Source organism: Ochotona princeps, chromosome 12 (genome assembly GCF_030435755.1).
Source record: "Ochotona princeps isolate mOchPri1 chromosome 12, mOchPri1.hap1, whole genome shotgun sequence".
Classification (NCBI taxonomy): domain Eukaryota; kingdom Metazoa; phylum Chordata; class Mammalia; order Lagomorpha; family Ochotonidae; genus Ochotona; species Ochotona princeps.
The window spans coordinates 60,108,830-60,127,993 of NC_080843.1; the positions used below are offsets into that span (position 1 = coordinate 60,108,830).

General features: G+C 47.8%; 1 protein-coding gene across 1 annotated transcript in view; it reads right to left on the reverse strand.

Annotated features, from left to right (window-relative positions):
* ALOX5AP (arachidonate 5-lipoxygenase activating protein) overlaps positions 1-19,164 on the reverse strand; it is a 30,393-nt gene that overhangs the window by 1,984 nt on the left and 9,245 nt on the right. The window contains exons 3-4 of the mRNA XM_004577556.3: positions 10,172-10,242; positions 7,620-7,701 (exon numbers count right to left, since the gene is read on the reverse strand). Of these exons, the coding sequence (XP_004577613.1) occupies positions 7,620-7,701; positions 10,172-10,242 (153 nt within the window). The remainder of the gene's footprint in view (positions 1-7,619; positions 7,702-10,171; positions 10,243-19,164) is intronic.

Sequence of the window (19,164 nt, forward strand, 5' to 3'; positions counted from 1 at the left end):
GGCCCAGCAGCTGCAGCTGGGAGCTTATCTGAAACGGGCAGTCTCAGGTTCCTCTCAAACCTGGTGGATCAAAATCAGCATCTGGACACATGCCCCAAGGGACACACAGACTTGAGAGAGGCGCTGCTAGCAGTTTGCAATCACTGCCCCTGGCCAGCTCCATCTGTTCACAGCGCTAATCAGAAAGGGAGACTTTCTCCTCGTCAGAGAACAGAACTGGTCCCCTAGCCGGGTGTCATGAACTGAATTGTGTCCACTACCAAAACCCCTGAGTGTAAGTCCCTAGCCACAAGACCTCAGAACAGGGCTCTATTCAGAGATGGGGCTCTTGGTTTTTTTAATTAATTTATTTCTAATCAAAGAGTAACAACTTTGTACATTTATGGGATGCAATAGCATGTTTTGACGTAATAAGATGCAATAGAATGTTTGATCTGTATATATATCTGTATATATATATGTATATACTTGATATATATATATATATATCAAGTGAATTAACATGTTCATCAAGTAAATTAACAGGTTCATCTCTCCACTAACTTATTTTTTGGTGGAAGAAGACATTAAAGATGTAATCTCTCAGCCATGTTGAAATAGATCACACATCATTATTAACTGGGGCCACCACATGGTGTGGTAGATCACTGAAACTGATTCCTCTAGTCCAACAGAAACTTTGGATCCTGGGATCAACAATTCCACTTTCCTTGCCCTTCCTTGGGGTAGTAGGTTTAATCCTAGAGTCGGGCCATGATCCAATAAGATGCCCTGTAAGAGGATGTGGAAATGTGCCCAAGGCAGGAAGGTGGCACCTGCAAGCCAGAGCCAGGGGCCTGAACAGCAACCAGCTGCCAGCACCTTCAGTTTGGTCTTCCAGCTTCTAGGACCATGAGGCATTGCATTTCTGCTCCTGAAGCTGTGGAGTCTGTGATTGTAACAGCTCTAGCAGAACAACAGTCACATACAGGTGCTGGGAGGAAAGCCCAGGTTGGGGATGTTTTTTAGTTGGCCAGTGGAGGACTCATTAGATTAAATTGTGAACAGTCAACTCATGCGCTATCCCAGATAAGCCACTGTGTGCTTATCTCAGAAACAAGAACAAGAGTTCTGCAAAGTTGTTCTAAGCATGGTGATGAAGGAAGTGACTGTGCCTGGAGTGCACATGAATTTAGGAAGGATTCCTCAAAGTCAGCTAGGACCATGATCCTTTGACTCCTGGAGACACAGATCAAGAGGCAAGCATATGATCTGCTGCTTGCTCCTCTACAGCCCTAAGTGTAACTGTGACTCCCAAGGTGGGCCTCTCATTAGGTGCCTCTTACAGTCTCTCCAGCTGGGAGATGGGGCTGCAGTGCGGGAGGTGTGTGCAGAGGAAGCACCTGCCCCCAGCCCAAACAAAGCCATGGGGAAGCTGAAATGAGGCAGAATGCAGAAGGAACAGCAGAGGCCTACACGGCCCACAAACAGGATCCTCAGTCCCTGAATGAGACAGACATCTCCCTGTTGTTTCTGAAAGTTGATGCATAGTTCTCTCTTAGCAGGTGGGAAAGCTCAGAATTCAGTAATTAAGCATCTGCCGGAGTGAGGCATTGCCTGTCCGTGACTTCGCTAACTTCTCACCACCACTGTGAGGGGTCACATTATCAGTCTAGCTTCTGACTGAGGAAGCTAAGAGCAGAGCGGTTGAGTGATGGGCCTGAGGTCACACAGGCAGGGAGAGGCAGAGGGAACTCAAACCTTCAGACTGGCATAAAACTGGCATGCACACATGAGAGGCCATTGAATTGTGGGCACAGGCGGTAAAACTGCCACTTGTAACACTGACATCCCATATACAAGTGCAGCTTCAAATCCTGGTTTCTCTGCTGCTGATCTTCCTCCTTGTAAATGCACCTAGGAAGGTAGTAGCAAAGAATCCAGACACTTGGGCCCTTGCTCCCCCAGTGGGAGACCTGGGTAGAGTTTTGGCTCTTGGCTTCCAACTGGCCCAGCCCTGCCTTTTGGGGGGCATTTAGGGATTGAACAGGTGAGTAGAAAATCTCTCTTGCCCTCGCTCTCACTCCTTCTCCCTCTTTGTCACAATGTCTTTCAATTAAGTAAATCTTTGAAGGACAATAAAAGAAAACATGAAAGGTACTTTGCTAACCAAGCCCCCTCTCCCAGTGCTCAAAACATCAGGCACATGGTGCTGTGGTGTGGCAGGAGGCAACTGCCAGCGCCAGAGACCTGTGTCCCAGCCTCATTCCAGCCAGCCTGTCACCGACATGCCCTCCCTCAACAGCACCACCTCCCAGCCTGGCTGTTAATGGGTACAAAATACAAGACAGCAGCAGGAAATTTGACAGTCCTTTTGGTTTTAAAATGATTTCCATTTCAATAGAGAAATGTCGCTTTAGATCCGATGACTTCAGAAGGAAAGAAAAATTGCAAGTTCTGTGAGAGCAGGATGTGGTCTCCACTCTGCAGCCATGTCTTTCCCATAAATCAAGTGCTCCACCAATACTGGTCAAAGGGATGACTTGTTTTCAGGAAAGAGGCCTGGGGGCAGGGTTTGGCCTCGCGTTACAATGCCCATGTCACATCAGAGTACCTGGGTTTCAATCCTAGCTCCAGCAACACTGGATCCCTGCCAACCACATGGGAGACCTAGGTTGAGTTCCCAGCTCCCATCTTCAGCTTGGCCTAACCCTGGCTAGGGGGGATCTGGAGAGTATACCAGGGGATGGGAACTCTCTCTGTCTCTAGCTCTGCCTCTCAAATAGTAAAAATGAAGACAAGCGCAGGAAAGTCTTCAGTGATTCACAAGCTCCAGGAAACCTATGAAATACCTGAAAATAGCACTGACATGCAGGGGAGTGCCATAAGTTCAAGGTGAGGATCAGGAATCAATGCTTGAGGAGCACTCTAGCCAATTCTGGGTACATTTTTTGGGCAGCTATCATGAGAAACTCAGGCCTTGATACCCATATGCACCCCCAGGGCTTCTGGAAGAAGCCACTTGGTGGTCACACTCTGGTGAGAAACACCAAGGTCCACCCTTGGAGGGACCCAGAGATTCTGAATTACTGACTCTGAGAAGAAATGCCTGTGGGGGATCACTCTGGTACCTTCAGAAAGGGAGGTTTGGGGGACAACCACAATGGCTCAACTGGCTAATTTTCTGCCTGCAGGTGCCAAGATCCCATATTGGCACCAGTTCATGTCCTGGCTGCTCTACTTCCCACCCAACTCCTTGCTTGTGGCCTGGGAAGGCAGTGGAGGATGATTCACTATGGGGAATACCCAGAAGAAGCTCCTGATTTTGGATTGATTCAGCTCTGGCCATTATAGCCATTTGGGGAGTGAACCAGTAGATGGAAGATCTTTCTCTTTGTCTCACATTCTTTCTGTGAACCTGCCTTTCAAGTGAAAATAAATAATTCTAAGAAAGAAAGGAAGGGAGGAAGGAAGGAAGGGAGGGAGGGAGGGAAAGAGAGAGAGAGAAAGAAAGAAAGAAAAAAAGAAAGAGAGAGAGAAAGAAAGAAAGAAAAAGAAAGAAAGAAAGAAAGAAAGAAAGAAAGAAAGAAAGAAAGAAAGAAAGAAAGAAAGAGACTAATGCCACAGGAAGTTGAACAAGCCCTGGTTAATTCAAGTGGACAATGAATGTTCACTGTATGGATGTTGAGCAAATAAGGAGCTAATGAGTATCCATGGAGCAAATGGAGTTGGGTAACTTGGGCTCATCAGCCTCAGGGGACACCAATGGCTGTGTGTGAATCTGTCCCCAGATTTCTTAGCGTAAATTTAATTAATTGGTGGGGGTCTTTGGGAGATGACTAAGTCACAAGGGTGGAGCCATTCTGAATGGAATTCGTGAGCTCATAGAAGAGACTGAAGCCCTTTCTGTCATTCTGGCTTTTGTTTCATGAGGATGCAGCACCATCTCGGATACAGAAAGCAGCACTCACTAGACAATATCCAGCACCACTCTGATCTTGGAAGTTGCAGCTTTGAGAACTGTGGGAAATACCTTAATGCTGTTGACAGGTTACTCAATTTTGGCATTTTGTTATTGTGGCAGGAAAAACTGAGACACCCACTCATTACCCAGACACCGTGAAGCTGAAAACAGCAAAATCTTTTTTTTTTTTTAAAGATTTATTATTATTATTGGAAAGCCGGATGTACAGAGAGGAGGAGAGACAGAGAGGAAGATCTTCCATCCCATGATTCACTCCCCAAGTGAGCCGCAACGCGCCGATCCGATGCCAGGAACCAGGAACCTCTTCCGGGTCTCCCATGCAGGTGCAGGGTCCCAATGCATTGGGCCGTCCTCGACTGCTTTCCCAGGCCACAAGCAGGGAGCTGGATGGGAAGTGGAGCTGCCGGGATTAGAACTGGCGCCCACATGGGATCCCGGGGCATTGAAGGCGAGGACTTTAGCCGCTAGGCCACGCTGCCGGGCCCGAAAACAGCAAAATCTTAAGAGGACTTTAAGTAGGAGCTCCCATGGGGGACAGAGTTCTGAGAAACAGTAAGAAGGAGCAGCTGGGGGGAAGGTAGATGAGAAAAGGCAAATAGTGTGGTACTACTGTGCCGGTTGCCCTGAGTTAGTCCCACGTAGTGGCTCAGAATGAAATGGAAGAAATCGGGATTCAACCTCAACTGCCATGTAGTAACTATGCCACACATGAGCAGGACAGAGAGGAGAGGGTCAGGGATCAGGACAAGGGATGGAAACATGAGCAACAAACTTCTAGGAGAACTGAAGAAAGGCAGCCTGGAGCCTGAAGCAAGCCACTTCCACAGGGGCAGGGAGTTTGGTGAGGTCTCATCCACCCATCGCACCAAAAATGACACTGGAGACTTTAAATTGGATAGGGCCAAAGCAGCTTCGAGAAAAGGAGTGGAGGTGATCCACAGCCTGAGAGAGAAATTCTGCAAGAAGGCTTTTTATGAGCAGACCTTTCCTATGCTAGTGAGGTTATAGACAAAAGCAGGTCCCAAGGGCACCGAAGTGTCAAGAACTTGCAAAGCCCAAGAATGACACAGTCCAGGGACATGGAGGATCTGGGATAGGAGATGCATCTACCTGACCAGGATATTACTTCTAGCAGGCAGAATTGAAAACCACTTTGCACACAACCATAATGTCCCCTGAGTTGGCAACTACCTCGGGCTGAATTTGGTCTAGATTAGGATTAGGCATTTCTTCCAGTAAATATCATTTCTATTAAAATTATTCAGAATTCTGTTAAGGAGTCTATAAGGGGCTGGAGCTATGTCATAGTATGCTAAGCTCCCACCTGCAGTGCCAGCATCTCATTTGGGCACTGGCTCATGTCGCAGCTGCTCCACTTTTGATCCAACTCCCTGTTCATGCACCTGGGAAAACAATGGAAGAATGGCCCAGGTCCTTGAACCCCTGCACCCATGTGGGAGACCTGGAAGAAGCTCCTATCTTCAGATTGGCTCAGCTGTAGCCATTGCGACCATTTGGGGAGTGAACCAGCAGGTAGAAGATGTCTCTTTCTCTCTCTCTCTCTCTCTCTCTCTCTCCTTCTCTCTGTAAAAAAATATGTCTTTCAAACAAAAACAAAATAAATCTTATATAAAAAGAAGGATTCTCTGAACATATTTCTCTCAGTAAGAACAAGTTCCTTGATTCATCAATAATGCTTACGTGGCTACAAGGGAGGGAAGAAAGGTCTAAAACTTGCACATGTCATGGGTTAAGAGCCAGTGAGAATCTTCTTAGTAGCTTCTAAAGGGAGATGAGGGTGGGCCTTAGGTCAAGTCAATGAGGTCCAGAGGAATTTAATGTTTTTAAGATTTAAGTCTGTATCCTATCCTATTGTACATTTGCTACTTTTATTCATTCCCCAAAATCTTTAAAAGGGCCTCTGTGTAGGTGGGTGAATTTTATCATGGTCAGCAGATCTCAGAACTAAAACCATGGCAGGATTTTAAGCTGGTGGTGACAGGTTAAGACGAGTTCAATCTTGGGACTTGGGGCAGGTGCAGAAATGACTGCAGCACACGGAGCCAGTTCAATGCCAGACACCTCACCCCCTCCCTTCTCTCTTCACAAAAGCTCATCAGGGTGAAGGAGAAGAGACAGAATCATTTCGGACAATATGGATGGGAATACGAGAGAGAGAAAGAGAGATTCCATTTTAGACAATAGATAAGAACACCCCTGGAGAGGAAAGACCGGCAGTAGGGAAGGAATCGCTGTGCTAGCAGTCAGTTTTACCTATGGCAGCCCAGCTCATTATCAACTCCCTCTGGACCCTGAACTTCACAGGCACCCAGCTTTCATCTGCCAACCTCCTGAGGAAGCCACTTGCCTTTGTGGCTGCGGAAGGATGCTGTCTACATGAAGAGTCTATTAACCACTAGAGGAGCATGTGATTGTAAAAAGACAGAGTGGGAAATGAACAGAGACCAGGAAGGAAAATGCCAGGGAAGGCTGGGGCTGGCACATGAGATGGAAGCCTCCCAGAATGTATTTCTGGCTCTTGAAGCCCTCCTGGCCCATATGGCATTCCAGTCTCTAAGGAAACAGCAGAACACCAGGTCTCAAGCGGATCTTCTGTAAGTAGCATTGTTTATTTTACTGCAATCCATATTCCCCAGCTTAGATGTCCTGAAAGCACAGGGCTGCTATGGAGTTTCCTCTTTGGTTCCTCTATGAGAAACACTATGGTGACTCGAGCCATGGTCTCACTGTCTTGCAATGCACTTTATGTTCCCAGCTCTTATAGGCACCGGGCGGAGAGGGGGATTGTTGAAACAGTGAATGAGATCTCTCTCTTTTCAACTCTTTTTAAGCCCTTTTTATTTTTTTTAAGATTTATTTATTTTTATTACAAAGTCAGATATACAGAGAGGAGGACAGACAGAGAGGAAGATCTTCCGTCCCATGATTCACTCCCCAGGTGACCACAACGGCCAGTGCTGTGCTGATCCGAAGCCGGGAACCAGGAACCTCTTCCGGGTCTCCCACCTGGCTGCATTGTCCCAATGCATTGGGCCGTCCTCAACTGCTTTCCCAGGCCACAAGCAGGGAGCTGGATGGGAAGTGGGGCTGCCGGGATTAGAACCAGCGCACATATGGGATCCTGGCATGTTCAAGGTGAAGACTTTAACCGCTAGGCCATGCTGCTGGGCCCTTTAAGTCCTTTTTAAATAAGCCTTTTTTTTAAAAAAAAAAATCTCCCTGCAGATTCTTGGAAAAGCTATTTCTCAAAAAAGTCACAAGGTGCAGTCTTCAGTTCTTGTTTCTCCAAACAGCCAAACGCTTCACTCACCAGAGGCTGGGGCACTTGGCATAAAACGTCATTCCAGACCTAGACTAGGTTTGGGGTTTATGGGTGCAGAAATGGGCGGTGGCAACCTGCAACACCCTTTGCCAGTCCAGTGCTAGACAGAGAACTGTGTTATTGGGAAAACTAGACAAGTTCCCCAGCTGTATTTCTAGAACTCCATGTTCAAGAAGACAGGATGAGGGATCCCGGTCAGCCACCCAACACCAGAAGTGCTTATCTCAATGTCAGTTGAGTTATCTGTCATTCTTCTGGCTAGGAGAGCACATATAACTCCCAAAGTTCGTCCACAGCCCCATCCGTGCCTACCTCTGTGTCCTCTCTCCCAGGTAGCCGACAAAGTACTTCTGCCTCACGAACAAGTACATCAGCCCAGCAAAAGCAGCCGGAACTAATAAGTGGAGAAATGAAAATACCTGTGTCAGTTTCAGAACTGCCAAAGCATGCTAACTCAGCACCCTATGAGAACACGCAATCAGCATTGGTCACAAAATGCAGCTAAGGCCACAGGTTCTGATGTAGAGGCTGATGTGCATGGCAGATAAAAGCCCTCAGGTTGGAAGAAACCTGAGAACTTTAATAATGATGACATTACTGCATGCCTGCCCCAGGGTGCAGCTTAGATAAGTCTTACATATCCATCATCTAACAGGCATCTTCTCAGCATCATCAGCATTTCCACTTCAGATGTGTAAACTTGGGTCCAGATGGCCAGAGGTCCTTGTGGATGGGTCGGGTGATGAGGAGGGACAGGGAGGCAGGGCTCAAACCCCGAGCTCAGCTCTGAAGCTGGCTCTCTGCTGAGCATTCCTCTCACCTGGGGCAGCTGAAGTACTGCTGCTCTGTAGAGAAGACACGAGGGGAGGAGACACCCTGGCGTTCCAGCCCTTAGGGAAACAGCCTTGAGCAGCACCCCAACAACCCAATGGAGGCCTGCCCTGGGAGCTGGAAAACCCAGGTGGAATTGGATTGGTGTTATCGGGAACTATCCGCATCTGGATCTAGGGCCTGATTGTGGCTTTCTGACCTGTTAGGGGTTAACAGAAGAACTGAACCAGGCCATCCATACAAGGGCAATTTGAAACATCCAAGAATTATTCTAATATAAAATTAGCTGTCTTGATGAGCAATGTTTAAACGCCAGTCACATCCACAGGTACTCTGAGTACTTGGATCTCCAATCCTTTCTGACACCAGCTAAAGCACACGTTATTGTCACCATTTGACAAAGGTTTCAAATGGCTTGGACTGAAAGATGTAGAACAGCTGTCTTTTCCTGGATCATCTCTGGGCCTGGCATCACGCCTGGCACTTTCTGCCTTCCTAACAGTAATTGTAAAGTGGCAAAGAGTCAAGTGGCCAAAGGAGGCACTGAGATTTGAGAATAGGTCTTTCTGGTCTCAAAACTTTACCACTGCCACTAGTCCCATCACTATGAACATGTGCTGAGCTTTGATTGTCAGATTGAACCACAAGCACGTGCCATTTCTGTGGGTCATAAACAGCCAAATCCTGGCAGTTTTTAGTACTCAATCTGCTACTCACCAACACTGCATTCATGACTCTGCGTTATCTCACTTGCCCATCATAGGAACATGGTTGGCTGGACAGGGTTTTTGTTTCACAACAAGGAAACTCAGGTTAGTGAGCTGCCTGTGTTACACCCCAACAATGAGCATCCTTACACTTGCCTCCAGTTTGTTACTCCACAACATGCAGTTCTTACCATAATCTTGCCTGCTTTCTAAAACACCATTGCTATGCAGAGGGCAAGTGAACCAAGCCAAAAAAATAACACTACGAAACTCATCCTGTGCTCAAGATCACCAAGACTTTGATAATCTGCCTTGGACAAAGTTTTGCCTGATTTTCCCATCTGGGCAGCTCATTTCTCTGACAACAGGTACCCAACTGAACAGAGATCAGGCAAAAAGCGGTTGCACGCATGGCCTCTCTGCAGGCAATAGTGAGGGCTTCCCAGGGGGACCTGGGCTGCAGGGAAGTAGAAATCTGGGCTCATGTATTCTGGAGTTTGAGCAACACACTCATTCCTGGGAGCTTGGGTTCCTACTTTGTAAAATGAGGGTTTGGGGCCCGGTACAATAGCCTAGTGGCTAAAGTCCTAGCCCTCCATGTGCCAGGATCCCATATAGGCACCAGTTCGTATCTTGGCTGCTCCACTTCCCATCTAGTTCCCTGCTTGTAGCTTGGGAAGGCAGTGGAAGATGGCACAAAGCCTTGGGACCCTGCATCTGCATGGGAGACCTGGAGGAGGCTCCTGGCTCCTGGCTTCAGCTCAGCTCAGCTCTGGCTGTTGCGGCCACTTGGGGAGTGACTCATCGGAAATCAACTCTAGGAGTTGGTCCGTTCTTCCAACTTGCTGATGTCAAGAGTCTGAGCTGCTGATAACATGGGATGTGCTGAGGACCCAGAATCCAGCCTGTGGTGTCATAGACACGCGTCTAAAGGAGCGTCAGCAGGCTGGAAACTTATTAGCACAAAAGCCGAGTGACAGAAGTCCTGGAAATAGATCCCACAGGCACTCTCCTTTAGAATGCCCTTGCATCCCAGCTCACACTCCTTAAGGATTCTGAGTCACATTTAGCCTTAAACCACCCTTGTCAGCACAGTAGCTCTCAGCCAACCACCAGGGAGCAAGCATTAGCAATGCATTAGCACACCGTTCTGCACAGGCACAGAGCGTGCCCGGAACACAACATCCTGAGGGCTCTCCTCTCTCCTGGGCTTGGCAGACCTCAGCTGGAGGTCAGGCAATGTCTTTGCAACAAAATGTCTGCCCTTTGAACCTCTGCAAAATGCACATGCCAGAAAGAGCACACACCATGGGACAGTGGACTTACCTTGACTGCACAGTAGCCCCGCACTCCAGAGCACCACCAGGAAGGTAGGATAGGCATCAACGCAGTTTTGGCTGGGGTTAAATCAATAGGAAGGAAACCATCAGAAAACTTCCCTGCTGCAATGTGCTCTGAGAATTCCCCCAAATGTCAAGTCAGTCGTCATCATCATACAAGAGGTGCAGAACCCAGGTGTAACTCCACTTCCACCTACCTGCCCAGCAAGGTGCGGCTGCCGCACAGGGAACAAGCAATGGTGGAAAGCAAACAGGTGCTCAGAAGCCATATGCTCTGTTCCTACAGTGGAGCTGAGCAGAGCCTCCTTTGCTTGACACAATCACTCTAGCAGGTTTCCTGTTTCTTAGCAGTGCTGACTCACTTCTTGGAATTGAAAAGTGAGCAGTGCAGGCAGTAGGGTGTGGTTTAGTCTCCTGCAGGAGCAGGGCCCAGCTAAGGAAACCTTGGGGTCAGACACACACATCAGCCCCAAGTTGCAGGCCAGGCTCTACCAGGAAGCAAAAGTGATTTGAAGCAAGGGTCAGGGAGGTAGGTGTTTGGAGCAATAATTAATATAAAAATGAGATGCCTGAAGTCATGCCAGGTAACAGTAGCTGTGTTCAAGTTCCAGCTCCCCTTTCAATTCTGGCTTCTTGCTGATGCACACCCACAGGGAAAGAGCAGGTAACGGCACAACTACTTGGGTCCTATCACCCACATCGGATACTCAGGGTAAGCTCTGAGCTCCTGGCTTTGTTCTGGCCAAACCCAGGGTTGTTGTGTGTATTTGCAGACTGATCAGTGGATGGAAGTTAGTTTCTCTCTCTCTCTCTCTTTCTCTCTCTCTCTCTGTCTTTTTAATAAGATTAAATACTTACATTTCTTTAAAATGTGTTAAGGTCAATTCAGAAAACCAAGTAGGAAGTTTATTGATGGCATGTTCCCTGGGGTGGGGGTGGTATTCTATGCCAGACAGCAATGTTTTATTGCCATCATCTCCTTTATTATTTTTAAAGACATTTATTTGACAGGCAGAGTAACACAAAGAGGGAGAGAATCTTCTGTCTCCTGCTTCACTCTCCAAATGTCTGCAACAATAGGATCTGGGCCACACAGTAGCCAGGAACTCAATCCAGGAGTACAGGATGCTTGAGTACAGGGCCCAAGCCCTTGGGTCATCCTTCTCTGGGTTGAAAATGAAGCAGCTGGATTCCAACCCATCACTGTGATACAGGATGCAGGTATTGCAAGTGGTAACTTCCTGCTGTACCACAATGCCCACCTTCCTCCACCCTCACTCCCTTAAATTTACTATATTCTTGCATGGACACAAGATGCTTGCATGAGTTTCCTGCTGCTGCTGTAACAACTGGTCACAATACTCTGGCTTTAGCTCAATATAGATTTACCATTTCTTGGGTTTGGAGGTTAGAAGTCTGAGGTGGGTGTCACTGGACAAGCCTCAAGGTGGCGGCAGGGCTGTGCTCCATCTTGGGACTCCAGTGGGAGATTTCATTCTCTTGCGCCTCCAACTTCTTTACATTACCCACGTTCCTGCGCTCATGGCCCTCTCCAATCTCAAAAGCAACAATGGTCATGCCAGTCTTTCCTCTGTGGAGTAACTCTTCCCATCTACTCTTCTGCCTCCTTACACATTTCAAAGACCTCTGGCTACATGAGATCCTGCTCAGACAATCCAGAATTATTTAATTTAAGGTTGTGTGATTAGCAACCAGAAATCTTCCTTGCCTTGTAGCGTAACATATTCACGGGCTTCTAGGATTAGGATCTGGGTATGGGTAGAGGACTGTCTCTTTCACAACTAAACTAAGTAATGGGTGTCCTCCTGAGGAGTTGACCGTGTAGGAGAAAATGATGAGCGTGCACATCCATTGAAAGGAACCCAGGAGGCTGGATCATTGGCTCAGCTGGCTAGTCCTTCATCTCCAAGCACAGTATCCCACAGGGGTGCTGGTTTGTGTTCCAGCTACTCTACTTCCCATCCAGCTCCCTGATTGTGAGAGGGAAAGCAGCAGAGGACAGCCCAAAGCCTTAGTCTGCTGCACCCATGTGGGAGACTCAGAAGAGGCTCCTGGATCTTGGCTTCAGATCGGCTCAGCTCTGGCCATTGTGGCCACTTGGGGAGAGAACCAGCAGATGGAAGATCTTTGTCTCTGTCTCTCCTTCTCTCTGTAAATATGACTTTCCAATAAAAATAAGTAACTTTTTTAAAAAAACTGAGAAGAAAGTAACCTAAGACATGAAAGGTTTCAGTGGAAACTGCCAAGATCCAGGAGGATGGCAAGGCAAGACAGCATAAAGGTGCTATGCTAGGATCTAGACCACATCTTACATTAATTAGCTATTTATCAAAGGCAAAGCAATCTCTCTGGATTTAGCTTCCTTACCTGTAGTATTGAGACACTGTTCCTTAACTGTAAGATCCCTTGGAACTGTCAGAGCTGAGATCAAATACAGTGATTTTCAAAGCGTGGTCCTCCGGAACAGCAACATCTACATCACCTAAGTACTTTCTTGGAAACACAAATATCTATGCCCACCTTAGACCCACTGCTGTAAAAACTCTGAGAAAGGGGCTCAGCATGCTGAGTTCGAATAGTCTCCAGGTTATTCTGATGCAAGCTGAATGTTGAGAACCACTGGTTCAAAATGATTGACACTACACAGGTAATAGCAGAGAAGCAATTTTCAAATGGCTCATTGAAGAACACACTATATCTGAGAGAATATAATACCCGATGCTCTTATTGTCCAAAATTGGTTAATGCCAAATAGCTCCCCTGCTTCTTTTTCATTCTCATGTTTCTGGGATTTCTGTCAGTTTTTAAGCACCAATGCAAAAACAGAAAAAATATTTAATTTGCCCAAGGGATTTGCTCTTTGGAGAGAACCATACAGCAACATTAACATCGGATCATTTCTCCTAACGTCCCTGCTGTTATTTCAAGCCACTGGGTTCCTAATCAAACATGCTCCATCTGGAGTTGAATGAAATTCTCCAAAGTGCAACAAATAGGCTCTGGATTGAGTGAGAATGGATTTGCCCAATATTTCCAAAAGCCCTATTTCTTGCTCTGGCTCCAAATGTTCCCTCTTCCCATCTAGAACTTCCACTGCAGCTTCCATTCCAAATCCATGCATAGAGTCCTTGCTTGAGAAAGGCTCTGTTCCCTCCCATCAGCAATGTGACTGTCTCTTGCCATGGCAGCTCATGGCAGCTCATGTGCCATTTAACATTCACGAGGCCTGTGTCCAACACCGGAGCTGCCTCTGTGAGACCTGTGATTGCGGATGTGTTCTCAGCCTCATGGAGCCTCAAGGCACTCAACTTCAACAGGAGCTGGAGACATCAGCCATGTCTTTCCCAGAATTCTGTGAGAATCAAGTGAGCTGGGGCACCATGTGACTCACGGCACATACGATAGAGGGTGGTTTTTATTGTTCCCACAGCTTCCTTCTTAGCTACCCAGAAAGAATGTTTTTCCTATAGATACACTATTATTACGGATTTTCTTCTGAAGACATTCATGCCATTTTTTAGTTGTTGTTTAAAATTTATTTCCTTTTTATTTTTTTTGAAAGGCAGAGAGAGTAAGAAAGAGAGCTTTCCATTCATTCGCCAATTGCCCATCAGTAGCTGAGTCTGGGCCTGGCCAAAGTCAGGAATCCAAAACTCAATTTGGGTCTCCCTGGTGGGTGGCAAGGACCCAAGCACTTGAGTCATCACAACTACCTCCCAGGGTATACATGAACAAGAAGCTAGAATGGAAATAGAGCCAGAGGGCCCGGTGGCGTGGCCTAGCGGCTAAAGTCTTCACCTTGAACATGCTGGGATCCCATATGTGCACTGGTTTGTATCCCAGCAGCCCCACTTCCCATCCAGCTCCCTGCTGTGACCTGGGATGGTCCAAGGCCTTGGGACCCTGCACCCATATGGGAGACCCGGAAGAGGCTCTGGGCTCCTCGCTTTGGATTAGCGCAGCACCGGCCGTTGCGGTCACTTGGGGAGCGAATCATCGGACGGAAGATCTTCCCCTCTGTCTCTCCTCCTGTCTATATATATGACTTTGTAATGAAAATAAAATAAATCTTTAAAAAAACAAAGAAAAGAAAAAGAAATAGAGCCAGAGCTTGAATCCAAGCACTCTAAAATGGTATGCGGACACCCCTGGCAGTGTTTTAAGCACCTTGCCAAACATTCACACTGTGTCATGGCTCTGCAAAACACAGCTGACAACCCCACTTGACTCTCTTCATAAGATCTGCATAGGACCTGCTTAGCAGATGTTACAGCACCTCAGTTTGATGCACTATTGATATTTTCAGGGAAAAACTGATCCTTGGCCCTTTTGGCTTTCTCCACTTCTGAGGAGGATCTATAGAAATGCTTTAATGTTTTTGCTAATTGGCTTGAATCAATTTAAAATAAGGAAATATTGTTAATATTGACCCTGGTCAATAGGAGCACTGTAGGTCTATCACCTTCAAATAATTTTATAAATCCATATCGCTTGAATGTGAGCCTAGAGTGGATGCCAAGAGATGCAGGGGAGAAGCAATGTTGAGTGACGTTTCCCAAAACGTATTTTATGAGACACTAAACCCTTGATATGCTCTGAAAAGGGCGACAGTGGGACCTTGGAGGAAAATGCTTAGTCTAATAAGATTTTCTCTTCTTGCAATCAAAGGGCCCCTTTGTACATTAAATATGCTCAAAAACCTAGCCGCAAAGACCTTGCTCCTCTCTGTAACACCTGTTGGTAGTCCATGACCCTTGGCTCCATGGCACACATCTGAGGAAATTATACATCTCCAGAGACCACTTCCTCATTGCTATTCATGCTTCCCTGGATAGCCAACCTGAATTTGCCTGACCAAACCAAACTTCAGCCAAGGCTATTATAGCTGCATTCCTCAAGTGAAAACAGAACATCAAACTCCATCTTATACACCTCAACAGAGTGTCAAGGTTAGATTCTTTTAGCTCTCACACCTGACTCAGCTCTGGCGTGGTGGCAGACAGGTGATGAAAGGAATCAAAAATCAAGGCCGAGTCTGAGCTAACAGACAACCCTGACAGAGTTGTCCATTAGTCAACTGGCTCAGATTCTCGAGCTGTCTTTTTCAGCTGCCAGTCATATTTTAGGCTGAAAAACACACATCCACCAAGATCATTCATTCTTTTTTTTAAATAATCTTACATAGCTGATTAGGATACAAAGGGTCAAGGGCTACAGTAAAGTGGGTAAGACCATTGTTTCCACACTATTATCATCATTTTTTTCCCCTGTATCTGGGATCAGGGGAGAAACAAAGGGAGGAGCCCCACCCAGCTTCCCACCCATCACAGGTCCCCAATGTGAGGCTTGTTCCGAGGGTCCTGCTCAAGCAGTTTTGATAGTTCAACAGTTCTGAATTGCTGCCAATGTTGCCATTCCAATCACGATGAAATCTATTCAGAATCCACTGGCTGACATAGTCTCTTCATGGTTGGGATTCTGAGATTAGCAGTTCAATTGGAGGGATCTCCAAAGAAACTTCATCGGATGTGACCCCAGACATTATTATTGAGTTTGCCAGTACAGGGTCCAACACCGTCTGTCACCCCAATCAGCTTATGCACATGCTGGTCGTTGCAATTGCTGGGTCAGTTCTGTTCCCAGCCCTGTCTTCCACACAAACCAATGGGTGTTGTAGTCCAGCTCGATCCTGCCCACTTTATACTCAGCCCTCATGCAAATCAGTGGGAGCTGCAGCCTAGTTGGGGTGACTTCATAACTCCCACCAGGTCTGCCCCCTACCCTGGTTCCCATGCTTGCCACTATGTACCGCAGGCTTGTTCAGTCTGTTTCACATACCCTTTAGTTCTTGCACATGTCAATGGGCATTGAAGCCTAGTTCAACCCAACCAACCCTACTATCCAGCCCACACACAGACTGGCAGGTGCCTTTCTGTCTAATCACCCCTGCCCCGTCCTGATTTTCGTGCTCTCCAGTGGGAGTGGTAACCCACAAGGGAGGTGCCCATTATTTCCCTCCTACGCTACTCCCACTCCCAGATTATGCACTCTCTGGGTTTAACTTGACAGATTTAGCCCCCAGTGCCACTCTCTGCCATCTGATGCTGTGGCAAAGCCCAACCAACCCTCATCCAGTTTAATTTTTGCTTGCACCAGTTGGAACAGTTAGCCCAACCTGGCTTATCCCTGATCTAGCTCACATGAGGCCCACAGGTGTTGCAGCCCTTCCTGGTCTGGTCTGCCCCCATCCCAACTCACACTCTCTAGTGGGAGTGGCTGTCCAGCAGAGGAGCCAACATCTCCCCTGCCGGCTTTGCCCCCTCCCTCCCTGGTTCTTACATATGCTGTTTGGGCACTGCGGCCACATCTGGTATGTCTCACCTCACCTTGGCATTCCTTAATGTGCATTGGTATGTGTTGCAACCAAACCTGGCCTGACCCACACTCTATTCTGGTGCTTGGATTCGCCAGCAGGTGATATGAACTGGTTCAGCCTGGTCTGTCCCCGACCTATGCCAAATGTATGCCAGTGATTATCTTTCTCTGGCCTGGTCTGGACTGCTCCCTACCATGGTTCTTGTGCTCACCTGCAGGGACTGTGTCCCAACAAAGGAGTTTCCCAAGCTCCTCCATCAGAACCTCTCCCTATGCCAGATCTTGCGCATGCTGGTGGGTCCTACTTAGTCCACCTCCTGTCCTGGTAGAAACAGTGGCCTTTCCTTGCTGGCCTTCAGTCCATTCCAGTTATTACTGTTGGATGCTTCAGTCCAGCCAAGACTCGTCTATACCCAGACATTGCTCACACATGGCTCAGTAGGGGCAGAGACCCAGCCTAGTCCGCCCTACATCTGCCCAGGCTTTCCAGAGCACCAAATGGTGCTGGCTTCTAGCCTGGTTAGGTGTACCCAGCCCCAGTTCACACTTGCACCAAGGGAGATTGCAGCCATATCCAGACCAGAACACAGCCCCCACTCTAGCCCCCACACTCATCGTGGGAACCCCAACCCAGCAAGGGTGTACTTTCACAGCTCCCCAACCGGGTCTATTCCCAGCCCTAGATTACGCACGTGCCAGTGGTTACTCTGACCCAGTTGGCTTAGCCCCTTACCTCTCTCAGCCTTTGCCTTCGATGTTGTGGCCTAGTATCCCTGGCTCATGCAGACCAGTCAGTGTAAGAGCCTAGTTCAGCCTCACATGTGCTCCATCCTGATTTCTATTGGGTTGAGGTTTGCTGGCCCTGCCTGGTCTGCCCCCTTGCAGTTGCAGCTCAGCCCACCCCACATCCTATTTTAGGATGCACAATCAAGTGCTGCTGCCTTGACCTGCCCAGACTGTTGTCAGTACCTTTACCTGGAAGTGATGGCACATTCCATGGTCACACCTAGCTCAGACCATCACCACCCCAGCTCGCGAGCTAACCAGCAGTACTTGTATTTCCACAGGGTTCGGCCCACACTTCCTCTACAGAATCTACCCCCAGACCTGGTTCTCCAGCGTGCTGGTTAGTGTCTTGACCCTGCCAAGTGTGACCCATCCACTGTTCCACTGCTCAGTCAGGTATTGGTACCTAGCCCTGCCAGACAGGCCCCCATCCATAGCTTCGGTGTGGGCTGGTGTATGGCAGTCAATGATGCTCTACACTAGCAGCCCATCTCAGGATTCCCATGTGGACTGGTGAATCAGTCTGGCCCAAATAGATCTTATGGACTTTCCCCTCCAAACCACCAAGTCTCAGTCCCCACGCTTGCCAGAAACTTCCATGACCCCTTTGCTGGGAATCACCTAGAATTCATCCCTCACCTACACTCACACTGGCCTTATTCATGGATGTTCCTAGGCAGCAATTACAGATCCTAAAAACCCCAGAGCTCACCACTGGGCAGCCAGCAAGCAGAGCCTCGCGTCAAATAGGGGCACTGGCCACCCAAAGCCTAGGACTAGGTCACCACCTGTTGGTAGTGACTTTGGTCTGAGTCCCCACCATTGGGTCCAGCCTGGTTGGGGGCACCCCCCACAGCTGCCACACTGCAGGGAGATGCTTTTGCCCCAGCCCCACAGCCCAACTAAGACCACTCATTCTTTATGTCATTTTCCCCTCAATAGCCACAGCCTGTAAACATTTATGATCCTACACTCACTCAACCAAAATTTTTGATCATGCAAACTTGTGACAGGTGTATTTATGCATGAATTATATGAAGTACAGGCAATCCTTTCATGTATCAAAAGTGAATAAGCCTTCATTTCTTAGATATTTGATAGGAAGATTAGATACCAGACCTTGTCTTCCTGTACTCTCATAGGGATTATCTTGTATTTCCTGGAATGCTTCTGGAGATGCCCAGAGAAACCATGTAACTACCTTCATGGTAGTTTCCTAGAACCCATGTGCCTTGGCTTCTGCCAGCATGCAATTGGCTGCTGTGCCAAGTTTCGGCCCTCTTTCACAGTCTCTGCAGACTGGTGCATACCATTGTTGAGCCAGGGAGGAAGTGGTGTTTTTAACAGAACCACAGGCAGGGACTGAGCAACTTTTGTCTTACACAAAGTTCTTCCCTCAACCACCATCTTACTTCCTACTTCTCCCTGCGATTACACCCTTTTCCTTCCCCTCACCCAGAGGCAACAAGGCAAAGACAAGTGGGCTTTGAGACCTGGACTATGGCATTTGCTCAGTGGGGACACTGCACAGCAGCAGCAGTAGCCCCCAACCTTGCTCTCATGCCTCTCCCTACCATCCCTACGAAGCCACACAGCACAACCATCAACTAAAGAGCACTTGAGCAATTCAGAGACTGGCAGCTAGTGAAGCCAGGTGTAAACTTGATGGCGTGTTAGCAACAGCTGATTCACCCCTAGGAGCACATGGCAGGAAGTGAATGGACCAGTCTGCTCCCTTGATTGTCTGCAAAGTGGAAATTCATCTTCTACCCAATGACAGTGAAATTCCATTGTCTC